We start from the raw sequence: 23,384 nt of genomic DNA, 5'->3' as shown, positions 1-23,384 counted from the left end.
TTATTATCAATGGTGATTCCCCCCCCCCCCCCACTCCTTGTGGTGTTAGAAAATAAAGTGATATTAGTGGTCATTGTTTTGTAGATCTGTGCATTGTGTAATCAGTTTGTGAAGGTGACTCGACCCAGAAAAGTAGTCCCTCCATTGCTTGCACTTGGTTGGTTTGGAGCTTCAAAACCTCAGGAATCTTTGACTGTGTCAGAAACTGGAAACACAATGAGTGAGCTTGATAATGATTTGAAGACAGCAGATGAGTTGTACGATAACAATGAAACACAGAAGACATACGACCTGCTTTTCAAACATAAAGATGCACAGAATGCAGAGGTTGAGTGGCGATTAGCGAGAGCATGTAGGATGTTGGCAGAAAATAGTACGGATGCAGAGAAGAAGAAAGCTTTGACCTACGAGTCACTTGATCATGCCAAGCTGGCTTTGAGTTTGGATGACAAGAACTTTGCCTGTCATAAAGTAAGAGTCCTTCTGTTTCAATTCCAGCTAAAGCAAACCAATAACAATGCTTTGTTAGTCTAATGGTTAGTGTGCCATGCTTTTTAATCCAAAAGTCAGCGGTTGTAGCATGTCGACTCTTCATTGCAGTGTTCTCTCCCTAGTCAGAAAACTTTGCTGCACATTCTCTGTTTACTGAGATGTCGCTGCCTAAACTGTCAGGGAAGCCTAACATAATGTTATCAGAGGTGGACTTTATTCCCATTAAAAATATACTGGCCTAGTTTCATTTCACAGTAACTACCTTAAAAAAATTGCTGAGAAGTGATTTGTTTTGTCTATTCAGATTTCCAGTGTTTCATAGTATTGAAAATATGTTGTGCAAATTTTGAAAACTGTAAGTCCTCATTCCAAATTCATTCACTAAGACTTAACATAATAAGCAGTGAATTGTTGTTTGGATAATAATTTATAAAGAACAGCTCTTCTCTCAGGCTGTCAGCCAACTGTCGGTCACCTGCCAGCCGACAGGTTACCAACACGTTACCGACAGTCCACCAACAGGTTACCAATAGTTAACCAAAGTAGAAATTGACCAGACACTGAAACCTGATAGATATCGTAATACATAAACTACTCACTGATGCCTCACTCTACTGGACAAGCATTCAAACACTATTTCAAGTTGATTTAACTCGAGAGTCATCTGCATAGTTTTCACTCTAATGCACAAGCATTCAAAGACTATTCTTACACTATTAATTTTAAAGTTAATTTAACCCAAGAGTTAGGTAAACGCTTATTGTGTTAGTCGCTCATAGATATCGCCCTGCAATGCATTGCGAACCCGGAAGCATGACCTTGTCACCACAACCATATGGGATCAGTGAAAGAACTTCGATTGGTGGCACTTACCAGTTATGGCCAACATGCAGAGGGAGGGGCAGCTGCTGCCTCTCAAATTTGACGACCACTTCTATGAGTGAAGCTGTTCTTCTTACAAACGGCTCCTTTAGGAGCCACCAAGTTCGCAAAAGTCAATGACCAACAATAAATATGATATAAACAGTCTGCAACATAAAGCGTAAACTGTATTCAGAGACTGGGGCTAAGATAAGTATTCCAAATTGGCATACAGTTAAAATCATTGACTGTAGTTATCACATTCATATTTTCGCTGTTCCTGTTGGTGCTTACAATAGGTCTTGCATTTATCAGTGTAGCACTTTAGACACTACTGTTTCCCATACTGTGCAAAGTGTGCCTTTCAAATGCAGTTTTGGTCATACATATCATGCAATACTTACAAAACATTGTAGCCAACAACTTACCGACACTTCACCATCAGTTTGCCAACAGTTGGCCAGTTTGTCAGCAGACTGTTGGCCAACAATTTTGACCAAAACTGCTGGCTGTTTGTCAGTTGTCTGTCAACCAACTGTCAGCCTCTTGTTGGTCAATGGTTGGCCGATAGCCGGTCAAATATCAGCTGTTGTCAGCCAACTTACGCCCAACAGTTGGCCGACAGTCAGAGAGGAGAGCTGTTCTGCACAATTACCGTTGTTTGATTTAATTTTATCCTCAAGTTAGGCCGGTTCCACGTTTACAAGTTTGAGTTTTTGTTGGTACATGTGAGGCAGTTTTATTAACCATGTGTCTATGCTTATGTGCAAAGCCTGAAAAAGGTTGCTGTGATGATCATTACCCATGAAAACTTTGTATTTGCCTTTGTAATAACCACCCAAGAAGCTCCTTTGACATCTTTTGAACCACAGTCCTCACTCGCTTGTGTAAAGACGTAAACAAATTTTTCGCAATGAGTTTTAATTTGCTTGTGTAATAACAAATGATTCGCTTCCTTGAAAAGTTTTCCCTGGTGCTCGACTGTCAGAGGACATTTTCATTTTCAAGACAATATTTGACTGATCTTCTTGTTTAAAAACTGGTGTTAAGGACCAGTTTTTATTCGAACAACAAGTTTTGTCATTAGGTACAACATGCCAAATTTTGGCTCACACAAAAAAAATATAACTTGACTGTCATAGAAGCCAACTTGTCAAGGAAACCTTGGTACATTCAATCACTTTGGGAATTAGCGTGGGGGCTAGGGATAACCTCAGCTATGGTACTGTAAGCATTATTTGGCATTTAGCTGGCTGACATGGGTTGGCCCTAATTCAAAAAATTGGTATGGCCTTGTCCAACCCTGTAGGAAACATTTTTGCGCAGGGAGATTTGCAGTTTAACAAGCTTTCCTTGTCAGGTTTTCCTAATGCATGGTTTTGCCAGTTTTTAAGTAAGGAGATTTTGATGGAGAAACTTTCCAAGTTCTCACGTATAAATGTACAACTTATGAAATGCTCCTGTACAGCCAAGCTCAAAGTGTGGATGCAGGTGTTGTTCAGTGGCTGTATGAGCACATTTTGCAGAACATTGAAAAGTCAGCAGTTCAAGGCTGGCCAGTGTTTCATTAATTTTTTTCAAAAAGAAACTTTACTCCACAATATCTCTTTCAAACTCTCCCTGGATTTGTCCCGGGTGTAAATGGGTACCTGGGCTACTGTTATCATTATGCAAAATTGAACAAAAATACTGGTGTGAGAAATAACAGTATTCCACTTGCAAGTACTAATGTTCATTGTTGCTTCATGGCCTGGGAAGTCAGTGCCAGCACTGATGAGTCACATGGCTTATTCAATCCTTCCTTGTTTTTTTAATCAGCCTTATTGGTAAACTACAATAATTTATTTTATGTCATGGGGAAAAAGGTGACTTATGCATATAAGCATGATTGTAGAGGAAGCAAAACTTTCAAAAACAGAGGCCCAAATATGAGGGGTGCAAATGGAAAGGTTAGGAATGTTGATTAGAATACAAATAACTTTCACTTAAGTTATGGTTACCATACCTCTTTTTGTTTTAATAACATTATCTGCTGTAGCCCAGTGCCTCAAATCTCTGTATTGTCCTCAACAGTGGTATGCAATCGCACTCTCTAATGTTGGAGACTATGAAGGAACAAAGGCTAAATTAGAGAATGCTTTCGTCATGAAGGAGCATTTTGAGGTGAGATTTCAAATATCAATGGCTTTAGGGTATCAATAATAATGATAATAATAATAATAATAATAATCATCATCATCATCATCATCATCATCATCATCATCATCATCATCATCATCATAATCATAATTCATTATTGTAAATGATTATTGTAAGTATAATTGCAGCATGCTCCAATAAAATAGGCAGCTATTTGGGGAACAATTTGGTGAGAATGTGCAGACCAAGAAAATATCCTTACCCGTGATGAAAGGGTATTATACACTGTAATTTAATTCCAAGGGAGAGGGGCTGCCATAAGCGAAAGTCAAGGGAATATGAAGCTAAATTTTCATTTCCAGAGAGGTGGGGTGGATTCCAAACTGACAAAATCTTGTATGGAAAGGGTATGGCAGCATAATTATAACTGGTTAGCTTGGTTTACTTCATCATCTGGAATTTGCCATTAGTGCTCTCCAGCTGAAACCAGCTGATACCCTTGTCACCATTTGACCAAAAGTTCTATTCTCAATGGAGAAGGTGATCATAGTGACCCAATGAATAACCTGATTGAGCTACAGCTCCTGCTGAAAACTTTTCCTTTGTTGTAGACAGGGGTGTTAATGAACTAGAGCGAGTCTAGAAGAGGGCTTTAAAAATCATATGCCCCAGCCTCAGTTACGATGAAGCTCTTACTCACATGGAGATAGGGCCGCTAAGCGTCCACCACAGTAATATTTGTGTCACGCTTTTCAACGAAATCCTAAGTGATTCAGATCATAGGTTACGGGCATTATTGCCACCTTCACATCAGACCTGCAAACATTCGCTCCGACGAACACGCAATTTTGACGCTCCAAAAATAAACACGAAACGTGCAAGATATAATTTTGTTATTGAGTCATGTTTTAATATAAATACCGTATGAATTAATTTTAGATCTTGTAAATAGCTTTTCGAACTAAATCGAACTTAATAGCAATTTATTATATGGCATTATAATTTATTATATATTTAGGTAATTTTATTACTTACATTTTAACGGTACGCAATTCAGCCCTTGGCTGCCATGTATTGTTTTCAATAATTAAAATCTTTATCTTTATCTCTTATCTCTTTATCGGTGTGGTACCTGCAAAGTCTGTGAGAGCCGTGTAGAAAGTGGGAGACAAAAGAAAAGCTTTAAAATAGCAGTATTGCTTAATATTTTACAACAGGAAAAAGTGTGGAGGCAAGAACTCCTACAGAAGGGTTAAGGGAACATCTCCCCATACTGATACAAAAACAAGTGCCTTGTAAAACATTGGATTGAGTTAGATATGATGATAATAGAATGATATAGGTAGATGAAGCATTCACTAACATGCACTCACAATTTTCTTTTTAATCAGAATTTAAAATATCTTGTTTGAAATTTCAACTTGTAACTTTTTTGACATTTGTGGTTTGATTTTATTTATTATTTGAGCGCAGTAGTACCTCACTGAAAAACCCATCTGTTCTGTAACGTGAACACCCAGGATAAATATTATAGTTTTGCGTATGAGAATGAGTAATTGATGACTTATTACATTATTAATATTTACAATGACTGCTATTATTTCTTTAATAATAATAATAATAATAATAATAATAATAATAATAATAATAATAATTATCCAGGGAGCCCACTCGCCTTGGCGGTTTTCAGTGGAGCCCTGCAAATTAAAAATAAAATAAAATTAATTAAATTACCTAAAAAATGATTTCACAAGATCAAACGAATTTAAAAATAGCTAAACAATCATCATTCACAATCATCATTTGCACTGTAACATGATATACATTGTTTGAAAATCCAATAAGCTTTTGAAATAATTATTGTTTTCAACTTAACTTGTTTTGCAGAAAGCGATTGAGTTGAATCCCACTGATCCAACTTCTCGTCATTTACTTGGTATTTGGTAAGGCCACTTTGCCCTGTTTTGACTTTTAATTTGTAGCAATACCATGTTTCCCCAAATACCTGTCCCTAAAGCACTTCCCATCTTGTAACTGAAAACATTTTCTCATAAACAAAGGCTGTTACCAGACAAAGCAAAGACTGAAAGTCCAACCAAACCACAAATCGAAAAGGAGCAGCACTCAGATTACTGCGTTTGAATAATAATTATTCTTTGTTTCTGTGTTTTCTTCAAACTTTTTTCAAACACATTAAAAAAAAAAAAACCACAGTGTGTCTTTTTTTACTGTGTACAGGTGTTTTACCTTTGCTGACATGGGTTGGGTGACAAGGAAACTAGCATCTGCCATATTTGCATCACCACCAACTGCTACATATGAAGAGGTAAAAATTAATATTGATGTGGCATCAGTATCCTGTCTTATGCCTTAAATTTGTTGGTAAAACTGTTTCCGTTTTTTATTATTATTATTATTTTTTTTTTCATAGGCACTAGGACATTTTCAGAAAGCTGAAGAATGTGAGTAATCAATCACCCCTACTCCCCCACCAGCTTTAGACTTAAGACTGACTTGCACCTTTGAGGGGTGGGAAGAGGGGAATGGAGCTGAGTTATGTCAGTTATTTCACCATGCTGACCTAGCTTAACAAAAGAAAGGTGCTATTTTAAATAAGAGCTCTGGAAGAAAATTTGATTCGAATAGGTTAGCGAAATGTTAAAAAAAATTAAAAGTAAAAACAACTGAGAAACTGTTGCTTGAAAGAATGTAAAGCATTGTTTTTAAAAGTTGAACCAGAGCAGGACTTTTCACTTTGCCACTGAACTGTTGGAGGAAGTAGTCACCGACGCTGAGTCCAGCAGAACATCACAATTGCAAATCAGAACAAAACTGAAGTTGTATGCGGCAGGCCAGGGATTAGGTCAAATTGATTCAATGCGTGCATGCAAATATTAACTAGTAGAAAACAAGAAAATAACCTGTATCTGTTAAAGAGAGCTCAGAATTCGATTTTCATCCCATGTGGAGTGAGTCTTGTGGTTGACGATGAGCCTCATTTCCTCTTCATGTCATGCTTTGTGACAATTTAGGGGCACACCAAACCAACATTTCATATGTGAACATCTCTCGTATAGGGTATTGGTGCCACACAAAAACTGTGTAAAAATAATAAATTATTCAAAAGAACACAGCATTTCCATAAAGTTTTCAAATTAATGACTTTCCTATTTAATTAATTGCAATAAAATTGGACAGTTGTTGTAGCAACCCTCTGAAAGTAACCTGATGCCAGGAGCAAAGAGTTTATACAGAAGAGAGCCATCCTGAAAATGCTTGCCTGGGTCATGTCACACAGGTTAAAAGTTTAGCCATCCTGAAGGAAATGACTTTCCTATTTAATTAATTGCAATAAAATTGGACAGTTGTTGTAGCAACCCTCTGAAAGTAACCTGATGCCAGGAGCAAAGAGTTTATACTGAAGAGAGCCATCCTGAAAATGCTTGCCTGGGTCATGTCACACAGGTTAAAAGTTTAGCCATCCTGAAGGAGCCACATCTCTAAAAATCCTACCAAGTCATATTGTAGCGAGTTGAGTGAACATGCCAACCTTCTCTCCATGCAGGCCCAAAGGAGGCATTCCCTTTTATTATATAAATAGTGATCTTGTACCTAGAGGTTGATCTTCAGAGAAAACCCGAAGTGAGAACATCTGGGTACAAGATTAATAAATAGTTGGGAAAATAAACAACACTTTGTTTTTTCTTACATGGCCAAGTGAAGCCAAACTTCTACAGCAAAAATCATCTGTTCCTTGGAAAAACATTTCTACAACAGAATCAAAAAGAGGAAGCTAAGAGATGGCTGGACAAAGCAGCGAACAGTAATCCATGCAAAACTGTGGATGACAAATCGGTCAGTAAAGTGGGAACACATATGCTAAGCAGAAATTTCAGAAATTATCGGTGCAGAAGCGGTTAATTAATGGCACAATGCATTAGAACTTTTGACTTTTCGGCTGATAATACAATACAATAATTTCAAATTTCAATGTTATGTTTATACATATAAGAAGTCATAAGTCTTATTTTACTTTACAATTTTATTACAGTTATTGTTTATGTATTTTTTTATATTATTTACACGACCCCACAAGCTGCATAGCTTAAATACTCATCGTGTCAAAATAAAGGTTTTACTTACTTACTTACTTACGTAAACTTGGTCAATTGAGTCCTGGCTACAAACCAATGCTGGTGGTGGGATATGATGATAGTCAAGTACAAATTAAAAATGTGACAAAGGCGCTTTCTAGCAATGAAGTGGCATGGTGCTTTACTTCTGTCTCAAAGTATTTAGTGAACGGTCAGTATAAAATGCAGACTGCAGACTGCAGATTGCAGACTGCAGACTGGGTATAAAATGCAGACTAGGTATAAAATGCAGACTGCAGACTGCAGACTGGGTATAAAATGCAGACTGAGACCAAAACCGCCTCTTCGTCAAATACAGGATACATTTTGAATTTTTTAACTGAACTTAGTGTCATACAATCGTCTTTCGAGATCATTTCCCATGAAATATTTATTTGACATTATTATATTCTTTTCGAAAAGCGTCAACCTTGAAAAAAACAACCGCAAAGCATGACGTAAGCAATAATGTTGACGAATGACCTTTACTTCGCACGTGGTTGACCTTTTCGCCGTGACACCGGCGACATCGGTAAGTGGCAGTCAGGGTGGCAGTAAAATAATGTTTTTTGAATAAAATATGTGTTCATGTATTGCTAGTATACAATTTGTCTTTGACAAACTTCGTTAATATTCAAAGAAACTAGTTAAAATCTGTCGATGTCAAATTGCTTGCCCCCTCAGAAATCAAGTCTGTTTCCCTCATAATAATAATATATGAAAACTGTCATGGGCGTAATTGTTTACGAACTAATGCAAAGCGATTAAGCTCGAGTCTTCTTTGTGAAGAAAGGGCCTCAGGAACTGAAAGCTACCAAATCAAGATAAAGAAGCAAACTGTTGAGAAATGGGTCAAAAATAAGGTCAATTTCGTGGGAGATGATCTCGGAAATGTGATTGCGTGACACTTGGGTAAGTTGAAAATTGAAAATCTATCCTGTATTTGACGAAGAGACGGTTTTGATATCAGTCTGCATTTTATACCCAGTCTGCAGTCTGCAGTCTGCATTTTATACCTAGTCTGCATTTTATACCCAGTCTGCAGTCTGCAGTCTGCAGTCTGCATTTTATACTGACCGATTTAGTAAACAGAATTGGCAATATTTCAGTAAATGAACTACTTGAAGAAAAAAAACTTGAGAATGTCATACCAACAAAACTAAAGGGATGGTTATGTCCATCAGCTACGCAGCACTTCTAAGTTTAAATTTATCTTGAGTGAGTCCTTAGTGCTGTAACTTAGTGAAAGTCGCCCCATGCCTCTGTGCAGGGATAAGTTTGGAATTTCAAGGCCACCACGATCCTATATATTATATATTCGAGGACAAACTAATAAACATTTTATGTCTAAATGACTGTTTAGGGAATCATGATGGCTTTTAAACCTGGTCATTGAAAAAGACAACCGAAAATGACATATTTGACCGAAAATAAACTTACTTAGGTGTAACCTTTTCCCCATATCCCTGGAAAAGTAAAAAAAAATCTGTGTGTACGCATGTCTTTTCCTCACTAAGTTATTTCACACGTATTTATATTATTTTCTCTTTATTTCCCTTCTAAAAGGCACAGGAGGAAGCTCAAGAACTGATGCAGAAGCACTTTTAATGTTGCAGTTATTGCAGTTTAGGAATGGTCAGCTTTTGGTTCACACAATGATTCTTGCTGCATTCTTGTTGGGTGTCCGAATTGAAATACAAGTTATTTATTGCAAAACTCCGAAGTGAAGTTTATAGTAGTTATTCCCACAGTTTAAATAAAGGAAAGAGACTAAAACATCAATCAAGACATTTCATAGTGATAAACAATTATATTCAGAGTAATATAATAATTGTTGTTTACTTTTTAATACTGATCCTGCAATCTTGACACTTTCACAATATATTCACACCCCGATAGTCTATAAAATGCGCATAAATGGGTTTGGAAAATCCTCTTTTTGACAGAGAAATTCACCTATGAACAATAAAACAACCTCATTGATTTTTGTAAGTGAGGCTGACAATTTTCTATTGTCTCAATATTCTTTGGGTTGTGACAATTTTTGACGAAAAGATCACATTGCCTGACCATGCAAAAAATTGCTTGTGTACAACAGCCATGACAGAACCTGCTAGGAGACACACTTATGACATGCATTACATACCAGCTAGCACCAGTTGACACAGGAGGCAATGTTTCCTTCTCATTAACAGGCAAACTGGTCAGAAAAGTGCCAAGGACAGCTGTAGGGATGACCATACTGGACTTCTCTTTATCTCCTATTCCACTTCCACATGAAGATTCGATACTTTTACAATCTCCCTAGTCTTAGGGGTCCTTCGAAACAACCAACATAGGGTCACTGCAAAGGCCTCTTGAGCAGACCACTGACGGAACACCTCGCAGTCTGTGTTACGGAATATTATTGGATTGATTGGTGGATAGAGGATATGTATTACCATGACCCAGTCTTTCATTAACAGCTCTTCAAGGGTGGTCAAATGATGGATTGGCAATTCTAAAAAATAACATAACATTTTCAATGTCAACAAGTTAATGCCGAACTATCTAATATATATAACAACCTAGCTGACTTCCCATGATCAAGCTTTAATATAACCATGGTTTATCTATTTGTCCAGGCATATCATGGCTTAAGTTGTTATCATACTCTGCGGGTGGAGGTAATTTAGTTTTACATGCCCACTAAGTGATAATCCAACTGGTTTATGATTGTCATTGCAACCATCTGTCTGATCAATATTAACAAGGCTTGTAGTTATCATGGCTTGTCTATCATTATCAAGGCTTAAAACAGGCTGTTTAATATCAGTCAGAGCTGCTGCTATGTCAGTCCAGAGATGGATGCTAATCAGTGCCTCCAGGGACACACCAAACACAAGTGACTGACTGTGATTTGAACTGAAGCGTAAATAATTTTATAATGTTTAATTTCAGACAATCACCAACTATGTACAGTTATTTTAATGGGAATTTTTATTTTATTTGTTCACATCTCTTTAACCTCAGCCACTCCGAACACAGCCATTACTTGCAGGATCTCTAAAGAACAGGAGGTGTGATGCCTTCAAGAATGATGACTTTTGTTAATCTTTTTAATAATAACTGATGTATTTTTTTTTATGACAACCATGAGGTGATGTATAAAAATGCTTTATTTTACACACCTGTGTGAATGGTCTGGTGTTTAAACTCCCTCGGTTTTCTTGCAGCATATTCACTCTCGGCTTTTAATTATAAAGGGACAGAACTCTGTCTTCCTCAGATGCTTCAACATTTTGAAGCTTTTCTTCCACACATGAAGAATTGCAGAAGCCATAGTCATACTTCTTATGAAAAGATTGAGGCTTGCACAATCTCCAACTCAGTGATGCTTCCTGAATTTTGCAAAAGAATGTGAGATTAATTGATAAGAAACTAATTACATGAATCCAAGTGGTTCTATGTGTGAGTGGCCAGTGCTTACCTGCAGTTGTAACTTCACTCTCAGAAGTGTTGCCAAGCAGTAGGCCACTTGTAGCCAACTAGCACAACTGACAATGAAGTTACTGATTGACTGTAAGACTGAAGTGAATTTCACTGGTCGAAGAAGATTTTGACTGGCTGGCATCATTATATAATAATAATAATAATAATAATAATAATAATAATAATAATAATAATAATAATAATAATAATAATAATAATAATAATAATAATAATAATAATAATAATAAATTGTGCTTGAAAATAGCTCTGTTGTACTTGGAAATAGTCGCTTTTTTTTTAATCGAAATGAATTTTAAATATTGAATTGTAAATAGGTTTTAATAGCTCTTTTTTTCTACTTTTAACTTGTAAATATCAATTTTGCTTGGAATATTATAATAAAGAAAGATTTTATTATTTTTTTTTTATAATAATAATAATGATAATAATAATAATAATAATAATAATAATAATAAGGCTTTGGTTCTACTACTTTAGCTTAGTGGTGGATAGAGGAAGTGAGGACCTATACACCCCCAGACAAAATCGTAACTAAAACTAGAAATCAACCAAGCATAATCCACAGTATATTGAACATTGAATTCTTGTACAAAGCTACGTGAGAACAAGCATTTACATTAAACACGAGAACATACTGTTTGTAAGTAATGCTTTCCATATTAGTTTTATTAATTTTAGTTGTTTGTAAACTATACTCCATGAGAAATGAGGATAGAGTTTTGAAGTTAACCAGCTCTCTCCCTTCTCTTAACTTGATTTATAAGGAAGTGTTAGCATGACTTGTGGTTAGACGTCTCTGGTCTATATATTTTTGATATTGGTTCATTTACCTTAGCACTGGCAACGAAAGAAAAATACAATATTTGTGTTAAGTCTTCAGGTTTATGTATTTGGAAATTCATTAAGATCTGGAGGTAATAAGGCAAGCAAGACACCTTGCTTGATATACACCTGGCCCCAGTTGTTCAAAGGCCGGATAACTTTATCCGCTGGATAAGGCACTCTTCAGCGTCTAAAATATACTTCACGTTGAATGTTGTTGAAGGTTTTCGTACACTCCCCAACTAAGCAGTGGTTAGAGTGTGTATATTCGCTTGTGCACGAGGAAATACTGAAATCTTTGCACAGATTGAAACTGTCAGACGGTGACTTATCCACTGGATAAAGTTATCCGGCCTTTGAACAACTGGAGCCTGTATGGTAAAAGGGATGGTAAAGAGGTTATACAACATAACATGTGAATCAAGCAGAACTGAGCTTTGCAACACATGAAAACAGCTCTAAATTTGCCTTGATCCATGAATATGATGCCTAGTGTGACCAGTGATCTAATGTTAGCATGGTTAAGAAATACAGATGGTAACTTTGTAATGTTAGGATGTGGTGCATTCCCCTCAATGGTTGCTGTTATGTAGGTCCAACTGAAAAATGGCTACACTCAAGAAGAAACAATTTAAAATCAATGTTATATAATAAGGATCAAACTTTACAAGATGTAAATTAACATATGCTAATAGGTACCATGCCCTGACAATGACCTAAATTGTTATGAGTTGTTAGGAATCCAATCTTCATGAAACTTGATAGTAGCTAGTGGTAACTGTAGAGGATATTTTACTGCAAAATAACTAGTTAAGAATGACTGCTGTGAAAGTTTCTTTTCCTCATTTCTCTATCATCCTGGCCCTTTCAACTGTCCAGATGCAGAGATGAATAATCCAAATGAGAGCAGTGGACAGTACCTTTTTGAAAGAAACAGGTGTAGTGAGCTACTACAAATCCAAAACATTTTTTTCTGTTTTCACTATTGAAAAGAAAAGGTATGTTGATTTGAGGGTGAATTTTTGATCAAGTAAATATTCTATATATCCCCATGATTATCTATTTTATATACATTGTCTGTAAGCCCCTAAAGCTATTGCTATTGTTGACTTGTGATGACAAACTGGTAAAATAACATTTTTATGTAGCTTGACCTTCTTGCAGAGATGCCATGCACAAAGCCTGCCTTTGTTGCAAAAAATCCACCTTGTTTGCTCTAAAGGCAATGACCCCATGAATTCATTTACAGAGCTCTTTCATTATACTAATCAAGGTATCAAGACTTTCCACATGTTGTTTCCCAGTTGTTGAAAGCTGGATTAAACTAATCCTGGATTAACGTGTTTACTTTGATTCAAGTTTAATCACTAATCATTAAAGGATCTGCCAAAGATTTTTGTCCCTTGATCAGGTTTGACTTAGACTTGTCTTTAACATTAGCTTAAAATTAGCTTTCAAAAACGACTTTAAATGAGCGAGATGAAAACCTTGGTTAACCTTTAATCATGGATTAGCATTAATCAGCTTTTGAACAACCGGCCCCAAATACACAAGTGATATTGCACATTGAATATGTTATTTTAGCTTGACCTTCTCATTTCTACTACCATAGCAAGCTGTGCTTAAGTTCTCTGAGAGGAAACATATGACTACTTGCCAGTACTGAAAACTAAATGCAACTCAAATCTTTTTATCAGCAATTACTACTTGCCAAACATGAAAAACTGAAAATGCATGATTTGTGAAATGTCCTAGCTACAAAATATTGTCAGTGAGTTGAGGGCTCAAACTACTGTACCCTCTATAATTAGTTTGACAACATTTTCCCAAAACTAACCCTACGGTATAATTTTATTCCTGAAGGACAACCGTGAGAGTAGGAAGTATTCTTGAAGCGTATGAAGCAGCCAGCGCGCGATGTGGATTGGTGGAGGTTGCACAAGAATTTTTTAATGAATTGGAAAAGGCCAGTATGTTATCCTGAAGTCTGCATTTGTCATGCACCCGAGTTAAGTGTGGTCCTGCATTCTGTTGTTGTTTGAGGTTTAATAATTAATTTTGACAAGATGACAATAAAACCGCCGGCTTCCTTTTAATACACAGAGTTAAACTAGGCTCTAGCTTGGTTATTCATTGTGCTTATCAAATTTCAAGTAGAAACGAAGTTTTAGGTTAGTGAGAATAGACATATATCAGATATTCTACCAGGGCCTGAAAGTAAAATACTGAAACCGAGTACATATAGTGAAGAGATGAATAAATTGAAAGTTAAACAAAGAGTTTGGCTCTAATGGAAGTGCTCTGGGTGTTTAAATTGTGTCTTATTGTTCTTATGTACAACATTTCATAAAGAGCGACTCCATTAGAGCCAAACTCTGTGTTTAACTTTCAATTTGTCCATCTCTTCCCTTTTTATACTCGGTTTCATTATTTACTTTCACTTGATAATGGCGTTCTGGAAACGTTTTACAATATTTTATGGCAGATTTTTATTGTCAAATATTCAATAATAATAATAATAATAATAATAATAATAATAATAATGATAATTTAGCAATTTATATAGGGCATATTTACATGTGCTGATCAATAGCGCTTTACAATCATATGTTTAAAAGAAAACGAAAATACATTACCGTGAGAATAAAATAAACTAAGTTACAAACTATAAAAATGCTTCTTAAAAAGATAGGTTTTAAGTCGAGATTTAAAACTGTCAAGTGATGTTGCTTGACGAAGCTCCAAATCCTTACTTATTCGAGACGAAAACCTCGGTTAATTTTTAATCGGCGATTAGCGTTTATCGGCTTTCAAACAACTCTAGCCCGGAAGCGTATAAAGTAGAATGTTTCTGTGTCAGTGGTATTGCTTTGACAGTTAAAAGAAGTGTAAATTTTCTTTGTTTTATGTTGAATTTCTAGCTATTGTTCCCTTGAAACAGGGAATACAGAGAAGTACAGGGAATACAGAGAAGTGCAAGGTACATGTTAATTAATAGTGACTTACTCGTTTGGATCCGTGTAAAGAAACGCTGAAAAAAGCCAGAGTTTTAGTTGTCTAATCCTTTTTCCTTTGTCCATGGTTGAAAGGCCTCGGGAATCTGGAAAAGAATAATTTTGCAGCGTATTGTGACGTCCTTTGGCGGGAAGGTGACGCTTTGTTAACGAACGTTCGTAGTATTGATGTAGCGTCGTTATTCTTAATATTTTGACCGTCTGGTGGTAAAAAGACATCATTAAGTCTGGATACCCGCAAGTCACTGACACCTTTCAAAGAAACGAGACGTGTCTGTCCTTCCTCCGTTGTCAAAAGTGCTTTTTAGGCGCTGTTGTTTTTGCAAATGGCGGTCGGACTGATCCAGACGGGAAGTCTTTGAGAACCTCTTGCAAAAAAACTGTCAAGGCCGCCGTTGAACTTTGACAGTAGTTCCGTGAGTTGTGGCCCATTTGCCAAGCTATGCCGTGTTCGAATTGGCTAAACGAAGAGGTGCTTTAAGACTTAAAAAATTTTGTATGTTGGCACGGCCCTATGTGTTCCCTGTCAAAATTTTCCAGGATTACCCACAATGCAAAGGGAACCTCCAATCCTGAACCAATATATAAGACTGAAATATCCCGTTTTTGAAATAAAAACAAATCTTTTCAAACGCACTTCACGCGAAAACTCGATGGTTGTGAGAACAAATTTCCGACTCGACGAGAAATAAATAACGCTTTTGTTGTGTTTGAAATGAGGCGATATAAGCCGCTAGCACTGCGAAATGGGAATGTGGACCGTTTCCGTTTCGGGAGTCCACTTTCGATCATGGATTCCAGGTGCCCCGGCTGTGGAGATTTCATTTCCGGTGTCCTTTTTTCGCAGGCAGGCCGTCTTGATGGAGATTTTCCCGCTCGAAGTTGAAAAGTTTGCCGTTTCCGGTCAGCCAGTGGACTTCCGGTTCCGGATTCAAAGGATTCAAGGTAAGACAGACGCTAGCAATTCATTTCCGGTTTAAGATTTGCACAAGAATGCCATCTTGGCGGGGATTTTCCACCCTAATTGGGTAAAAATGGGAATGTGGACCGTTTCCGTTTCGGGAGTCCACTTTCGATCATGGATTCCAGGTGCCCCGGCTGTGGAGATTTCATTTCCGGTGTCCTTTTTTCGCAGGCAGGCCGTCTTGATGGAGATTTTCCCGCTCGAAGTTGAAAAGTTTGCCGTTTCCGGTCAGCCAGTGGACTTCCGGTTCCGGATTCAAAGGATTCAAGGTAAGACAGACGCTAGCAATTCATTTCCGGTTTAAGATTTGCACAAGAATGCCATCTTGGCGGGGATTTTCCACCCTAATTGGGTAAAAATGGGAATGTGGACCGTTTCCGTTTCGGGAGTCCACTTTCGATCATGGATTCCAGGTGCCCCGGCTGTGGAGATTTCATTTCCGGTGTCCTTTTTTCGCAGGCAGGCCGTCTTGATGGAGATTTTCCCGCTCGAAGTTGAAAAGTTTGCCGTTTCCGGTCAGCCAGTGGACTTCCGGTTCCGGATTCAAAGGATTCAAGGTAAGACAGACGCTAGCAATTCATTTCCGGTTTAAGATTTGCACAAGAATGCCATCTTGGCGGGGATTTTCCACCCTAATTGGGTAAAAATGGGAATGTGGACCGTTTCCGTTTCGGGAGTCCACTTTCGATCATGGATTCCAGGTGCCCCGGCTGTGGAGATTTCATTTCCGGTGTCCTTTTTTCGCAGGCAGGCCGTCTTGATGGAGATTTTCCCGCTCGAAGTTGAAAAGTTTGCCGTTTCCGGTCAGCCAGTGGACTTCCGGTTCCGGATTCAAAGGATTCAAGGTAAGACAGACGCTAGCAATTCATTTCCGGTTTAAGATTTGCACAAGAATGCCATCTTGGCGGGGATTTTCCACCCTAATTGGGTAAAAATGGGAATGTGGACCGTTTCCGTTTCGGGAGTCCACTTTCGATCATGGATTCCAGGTGCCCCGGCTGTGGAGATTTCATTTCCGGTGTCCTTTTTTCGCAGGCAGGCCGTCTTGATGGAGATTTTCCCGCTCGAAGTTGAAAAGTTTGCCGTTTCCGGTCAGCCAGTGGACTTCCGGTTCCGGATTCAAAGGATTCAAGGTAAGACAGACGCTAGCAATTCATTTCCGGTTTAAGATTTGCACAAGAATGCCATCTTGGCGGGGATTTTCCACCCTAATTGGGTAAAAATGGGAATGTGGACCGTTTCCGTTTCGGGAGTCCACTTTCGATCATGGATTCCAGGTGCCCCGGCTGTGGAGATTTCATTTCCGGTGTCCTTTTTTCGCAGGCAGGCCGTCTTGATGGAGATTTTCCCGCTCGAAGTTGAAAAGTTTGCCGTTTCCGGTCAGCCAGTGGACTTCCGGTTCCGGATTCAAAGGATTCAAGGTAAGACAGACGCTAGCAATTCATTTCCGGTTTAAGATTTGCACAAGAATGCCATCTTGGCGGGGATTTTCCACCCTAATTGGGTAAAAATGGGAATGTGGACCGTTTCCGTTTCGGGAGTCCACTTTCGATCATGGATTCCAGGTGCCCCGGCTGTGGAGATTTCATTTCCGGTGTCCTTTTTTCGCAGGCAGGCCGTCTTGATGGAGATTTTCCCGCTCGAAGTTGAAAAGTTTGCCGTTTCCGGTCAGCCAGTGGACTTCCGGTTCCGGATTCAAAGGATTCAAGGTAAGACAGACGCTAGCAATTCATTTCCGGTTTAAGATTTGCACAAGAATGCCATCTTGGCGGGGATTTTCCACCCTAATTGGGTAAAAATGGGAATGTGGACCGTTTCCGTTTCGGGAGTCCACTTTCGATCATGGATTCCAGGTGCCCCGGCTGTGGAGATTTCATTTCCGGTGTCCTTTTTTCGCAGGCAGGCCGTCTTGATGGAGATTTTCCCGCTCGAAGTTGAAAAGTTTGCCGTTTCCGGTCAGCCAGTGGACTTCCGGTTCCGGATTCAAAGGATTCAAGGTAAGACAGACGCTAGCAATTCATTTCCGGTTTAAGATTTGCACAAGAATGCCATCTTGGCGGGGATTTTCCACCCTAATTGGGTAAAAATGGGAATGTGGACCGTTTCCGTTTCGGGAGTCCACTTTCGATCATGGATTCCAGGTGCCCCGGCTGTGGAGATTTCATTTCCGGTGTCCTTTTTTCGCAGGCAGGCCGTCTTGATGGAGATTTTCCCGCTCGAAGTTGAAAAGTTTGCCGTTTCCGGTCAGCCAGTGGACTTCCGGTTCCGGATTCAAAGGATTCAAGGTAAGACAGACGCTAGCAATTCATTTCCGGTTTAAGATTTGCACAAGAATGCCATCTTGGCGGGGATTTTCCACCCTAATTGGGTAAAAATGGGAATGTGGACCGTTTCCGTTTCGGGAGTCCACTTTCGATCATGGATTCCAGGTGCCCCGGCTGTGGAGATTTCATTTCCGGTGTCCTTTTTTCGCAGGCAGGCCGTCTTGATGGAGATTTTCCCGCTCGAAGTTGAAAAGTTTGCCGTTTCCGGTCAGCCAGTGGACTTCCGGTTCCGGATTCAAAGGATTCAAGGTAAGACAGACGCTAGCAATTCATTTCCGGTTTAAGATTTGCACAAGAATGCCATCTTGGCGGGGATTTTCCACCCTAATTGGGTAAAAATGGGAATGTGGACCGTTTCCGTTTCGGGAGTCCACTTTCGATCATGGATTCCAGGTGCCCCGGCTGTGGAGATTTCATTTCCGGTGTCCTTTTTTCGCAGGCAGGCCGTCTTGATGGAGATTTTCCCGCTCGAAGTTGAAAAGTTTGCCGTTTCCGGTCAGCCAGTGGACTTCCGGTTCCGGATTCAAAGGATTCAAGGTAAGACAGACGCTAGCAATTCATTTCCGGTTTAAGATTTGCACAAGAATGCCATCTTGGCGGGGATTTTCCACCCTAATTGGGTAAAAATGGGAATGTGGACCGTTTCCGTTTCGGGAGTCCACTTTCGATCATGGATTCCAGGTGCCCCGGCTGTGGAGATTTCATTTCCGGTGTCCTTTTTTCGCAGGCAGGCCGTCTTGATGGAGATTTTCCCGCTCGAAGTTGAAAAGTTTGCCGTTTCCGGTCAGCCAGTGGACTTCCGGTTCCGGATTCAAAGGATTCAAGGTAAGACAGACGCTAGCAATTCATTTCCGGTTTAAGATTTGCACAAGAATGCCATCTTGGCGGGGATTTTCCACCCTAATTGGGTAAAAATGGGAATGTGGACCGTTTCCGTTTCGGGAGTCCACTTTCGATCATGGATTCCAGGTGCCCCGGCTGTGGAGATTTCATTTCCGGTGTCCTTTTTTCGCAGGCAGGCCGTCTTGATGGAGATTTTCCCGCTCGAAGTTGAAAAGTTTGCCGTTTCCGGTCAGCCAGTGGACTTCCGGTTCCGGATTCAAAGGATTCAAGGTAAGACAGACGCTAGCAATTCATTTCCGGTTTAAGATTTGCACAAGAATGCCATCTTGGCGGGGATTTTCCACCCTAATTGGGTAAAAATGGGAATGTGGACCGTTTCCGTTTCGGGAGTCCACTTTCGATCATGGATTCCAGGTGCCCCGGCTGTGGAGATTTCATTTCCGGTGTCCTTTTTTCGCAGGCAGGCCGTCTTGATGGAGATTTTCCCGCTCGAAGTTGAAAAGTTTGCCGTTTCCGGTCAGCCAGTGGACTTCCGGTTCCGGATTCAAAGGATTCAAGGTAAGACAGACGCTAGCAATTCATTTCCGGTTTAAGATTTGCACAAGAATGCCATCTTGGCGGGGATTTTCCACCCTAATTGGGTAAAAATGGGAATGTGGACCGTTTCCGTTTCGGGAGTCCACTTTCGATCATGGATTCCAGGTGCCCCGGCTGTGGAGATTTCATTTCCGGTGTCCTTTTTTCGCAGGCAGGCCGTCTTGATGGAGATTTTCCCGCTCGAAGTTGAAAAGTTTGCCGTTTCCGGTCAGCCAGTGGACTTCCGGTTCCGGATTCAAAGGATTCAAGGTAAGACAGACGCTAGCAATTCATTTCCGGTTTAAGATTTGCACAAGAATGCCATCTTGGCGGGGATTTTCCACCCTAATTGGGTAAAAATGGGAATGTGGACCGTTTCCGTTTCGGGAGTCCACTTTCGATCATGGATTCCAGGTGCCCCGGCTGTGGAGATTTCATTTCCGGTGTCCTTTTTTCGCAGGCAGGCCGTCTTGATGGAGATTTTCCCGCTCGAAGTTGAAAAGTTTGCCGTTTCCGGTCAGCCAGTGGACTTCCGGTTCCGGATTCAAAGGATTCAAGGTAAGACAGACGCTAGCAATTCATTTCCGGTTTAAGATTTGCACAAGAATGCCATCTTGGCGGGGATTTTCCACCCTAATTGGGTAAAAATGGGAATGTGGACCGTTTCCGTTTCGGGAGTCCACTTTCGATCATGGATTCCAGGTGCCCCGGCTGTGGAGATTTCATTTCCGGTGTCCTTTTTTCGCAGGCAGGCCGTCTTGATGGAGATTTTCCCGCTCGAAGTTGAAAAGTTTGCCGTTTCCGGTCAGCCAGTGGACTTCCGGTTCCGGATTCAAAGGATTCAAGGTAAGACAGACGCTAGCAATTCATTTCCGGTTTAAGATTTGCACAAGAATGCCATCTTGGCGGGGATTTTCCACCCTAATTGGGTAAAAATGGGAATGTGGACCGTTTCCGTTTCGGGAGTCCACTTTCGATCATGGATTCCAGGTGCCCCGGCTGTGGAGATTTCATTTCCGGTGTCCTTTTTTCGCAGGCAGGCCGTCTTGATGGAGATTTTCCCGCTCGAAGTTGAAAAGTTTGCCGTTTCCGGTCAGCCAGTGGACTTCCGGTTCCGGATTCAAAGGATTCAAGGTAAGACAGACGCTAGCAATTCATTTCCGGTTTAAGATTTGCACAAGAATGCCATCTTGGCGGGGATTTTCCACCCTAATTGGGTAAAAATGGGAATGTGGACCGTTTCCGTTTCGGGAGTCCACTTTCGATCATGGATTCCAGGTGCCCCGGCTGTGGAGATTTCATTTCCGGTGTCCTTTTTTCGCAGGCAGGCCGTCTTGATGGAGATTTTCCCGCTCGAAGTTGAAAAGTTTGCCGTTTCCGGTCAGCCAGTGGACTTCCGGTTCCGGATTCAAAGGATTCAAGGTAAGACAGACGCTAGCAATTCATTTCCGGTTTAAGATTTGCACAAGAATGCCATCTTGGCGGGGATTTTCCACCCTAATTGGGTAAAAATGGGAATGTGGACCGTTTCCGTTTCGGGAGTCCACTTTCGATCATGGATTCCAGGTGCCCCGGCTGTGGAGATTTCATTTCCGGTGTCCTTTTTTCGCAGGCAGGCCGTCTTGATGGAGATTTTCCCGCTCGAAGTTGAAAAGTTTGCCGTTTCCGGTCAGCCAGTGGACTTCCGGTTCCGGATTCAAAGGATTCAAGGTAAGACAGACGCTAGCAATTCATTTCCGGTTTAAGATTTGCACAAGAATGCCATCTTGGCGGGGATTTTCCACCCTAATTGGGTAAAAATGGGAATGTGGACCGTTTCCGTTTCGGGAGTCCACTTTCGATCATGGATTCCAGGTGCCCCGGCTGTGGAGATTTCATTTCCGGTGTCCTTTTTTCGCAGGCAGGCCGTCTTGATGGAGATTTTCCCGCTCGAAGTTGAAAAGTTTGCCGTTTCCGGTCAGCCAGTGGACTTCCGGTTCCGGATTCAAAGGATTCAAGGTAAGACAGACGCTAGCAATTCATTTCCGGTTTAAGATTTGCACAAGAATGCCATCTTGGCGGGGATTTTCCACCCTAATTGGGTAAAAATGGGAATGTGGACCGTTTCCGTTTCGGGAGTCCACTTTCGATCATGGATTCCAGGTGCCCCGGCTGTGGAGATTTCATTTCCGGTGTCCTTTTTTCGCAGGCAGGCCGTCTTGATGGAGATTTTCCCGCTCGAAGTTGAAAAGTTTGCCGTTTCCGGTCAGCCAGTGGACTTCCGGTTCCGGATTCAAAGGATTCAAGGTAAGACAGACGCTAGCAATTCATTTCCGGTTTAAGATTTGCACAAGAATGCCATCTTGGCGGGGATTTTCCACCCTAATTGGGTAAAAATGGGAATGTGGACCGTTTCCGTTTCGGGAGTCCACTTTCGATCATGGATTCCAGGTGCCCCGGCTGTGGAGATTTCATTTCCGGTGTCCTTTTTTCGCAGGCAGGCCGTCTTGATGGAGATTTTCCCGCTCGAAGTTGAAAAGTTTGCCGTTTCCGGTCAGCCAGTGGACTTCCGGTTCCGGATTCAAAGGATTCAAGGTAAGACAGACGCTAGCAATTCATTTCCGGTTTAAGATTTGCACAAGAATGCCATCTTGGCGGGGATTTTCCACCCTAATTGGGTAAAAATGGGAATGTGGACCGTTTCCGTTTCGGGAGTCCACTTTCGATCATGGATTCCAGGTGCCCCGGCTGTGGAGATTTCATTTCCGGTGTCCTTTTTTCGCAGGCAGGCCGTCTTGATGGAGATTTTCCCGCTCGAAGTTGAAAAGTTTGCCGTTTCCGGTCAGCCAGTGGACTTCCGGTTCCGGATTCAAAGGATTCAAGGTAAGACAGACGCTAGCAATTCATTTCCGGTTTAAGATTTGCACAAGAATGCCATCTTGGCGGGGATTTTCCACCCTAATTGGGTAAAAATGGGAATGTGGACCGTTTCCGTTTCGGGAGTCCACTTTCGATCATGGATTCCAGGTGCCCCGGCTGTGGAGATTTCATTTCCGGTGTCCTTTTTTCGCAGGCAGGCCGTCTTGATGGAGATTTTCCCGCTCGAAGTTGAAAAGTTTGCCGTTTCCGGTCAGCCAGTGGACTTCCGGTTCCGGATTCAAAGGATTCAAGGTAAGACAGACGCTAGCAATTCATTTCCGGTTTAAGATTTGCACAAGAATGCCATCTTGGCGGGGATTTTCCACCCTAATTGGGTAAAAATGGGAATGTGGACCGTTTCCGTTTCGGGAGTCCACTTTCGATCATGGATTCCAGGTGCCCCGGCTGTGGAGATTTCATTTCCGGTGTCCTTTTTTCGCAGGCAGGCCGTCTTGATGGAGATTTTCCCGCTCGAAGTTGAAAAGTTTGCCGTTTCCGGTCAGCCAGTGGACTTCCGGTTCCGGATTCAAAGGATTCAAGGTAAGACAGACGCTAGCAATTCATTTCCGGTTTAAGATTTGCACAAGAATGCCATCTTGGCGGGGATTTTCCACCCTAATTGGGTAAAAATGGGAATGTGGACCGTTTCCGTTTCGGGAGTCCACTTTCGATCATGGATTCCAGGTGCCCCGGCTGTGGAGATTTCATTTCCGGTGTCCTTTTTTCGCAGGCAGGCCGTCTTGATGGAGATTTTCCCGCTCGAAGTTGAAAAGTTTGCCGTTTCCGGTCAGCCAGTGGACTTCCGGTTCCGGATTCAAAGGATTCA

At 40.7% G+C, this 23,384-nt stretch overlaps 2 protein-coding genes and 1 long non-coding RNA gene across 7 annotated transcripts in view; 1 reads left to right on the top strand and 2 right to left on the bottom strand.

Annotated features, from left to right (window-relative positions):
• LOC146466107 (uncharacterized) overlaps positions 1-5,122 on the bottom strand; it is a 108,054-nt gene extending 102,932 nt beyond the window's left edge. For both annotated transcript variants that reach the window (XM_085127713.1, XM_085127712.1), the window contains exons 1-3: positions 4,528-5,122; positions 3,359-3,458; positions 1,366-1,520 (exon numbers count right to left, since the gene is read on the bottom strand). Coding sequence is in view for 1 of the 2 variants with exons in the window: in XM_085127712.1 (XP_084983838.1) it covers positions 1,366-1,381 (16 nt within the window). In the remaining variant the exon portion in view is untranslated. The remainder of the gene's footprint in view (positions 1-1,365; positions 1,521-3,358; positions 3,459-4,527) is intronic.
• Positions 1-10,794, top strand: part of LOC146466106 (regulator of microtubule dynamics protein 1-like) — a 19,664-nt gene extending 8,870 nt beyond the window's left edge. The window contains exons 2-8 of the mRNA XM_085127711.1: positions 85-471; positions 3,427-3,516; positions 5,380-5,435; positions 5,731-5,818; positions 5,924-5,954; positions 7,211-7,347; positions 9,192-10,794. Of these exons, the coding sequence (XP_084983837.1) occupies positions 85-471; positions 3,427-3,516; positions 5,380-5,435; positions 5,731-5,818; positions 5,924-5,954; positions 7,211-7,347; positions 9,192-9,233 (831 nt within the window). The 3' untranslated portion in view covers positions 9,234-10,794. The remainder of the gene's footprint in view (positions 1-84; positions 472-3,426; positions 3,517-5,379; positions 5,436-5,730; positions 5,819-5,923; positions 5,955-7,210; positions 7,348-9,191) is intronic.
• Positions 5,739-15,479, bottom strand: LOC146466105 (uncharacterized). Of its 4 annotated transcripts, none has more exons than XR_014868107.1 (5): positions 14,946-15,479; positions 9,772-11,005; positions 7,202-7,260; positions 6,414-6,590; positions 5,739-5,804 (listed from the first exon to the last, which is right to left on the bottom strand). It is a non-coding gene; the product is annotated as an uncharacterized LOC146466105 (long non-coding RNA). The 4 variants fall into 4 exon arrangements; XR_014868105.1 differs by lacking the exon at positions 14,946-15,479 and adding an exon at positions 9,066-9,091 and having other exon boundaries at positions 9,772-9,888; XR_014868106.1 differs by lacking the exon at positions 14,946-15,479 and adding an exon at positions 7,644-7,685 and having other exon boundaries at positions 9,772-9,886.
• Between the last annotated feature and the right edge of the window lie 7,905 nt (positions 15,480-23,384).

This window comes from Pavona decussata, unplaced genomic scaffold (assembly GCF_977016875.1).
Source record: "Pavona decussata unplaced genomic scaffold, jaPavDecu1.1 SCAFFOLD_153, whole genome shotgun sequence".
Classification (NCBI taxonomy): domain Eukaryota; kingdom Metazoa; phylum Cnidaria; class Anthozoa; order Scleractinia; family Agariciidae; genus Pavona; species Pavona decussata.
This window is presented reverse-complemented; position numbering and strand designations above follow the sequence as displayed.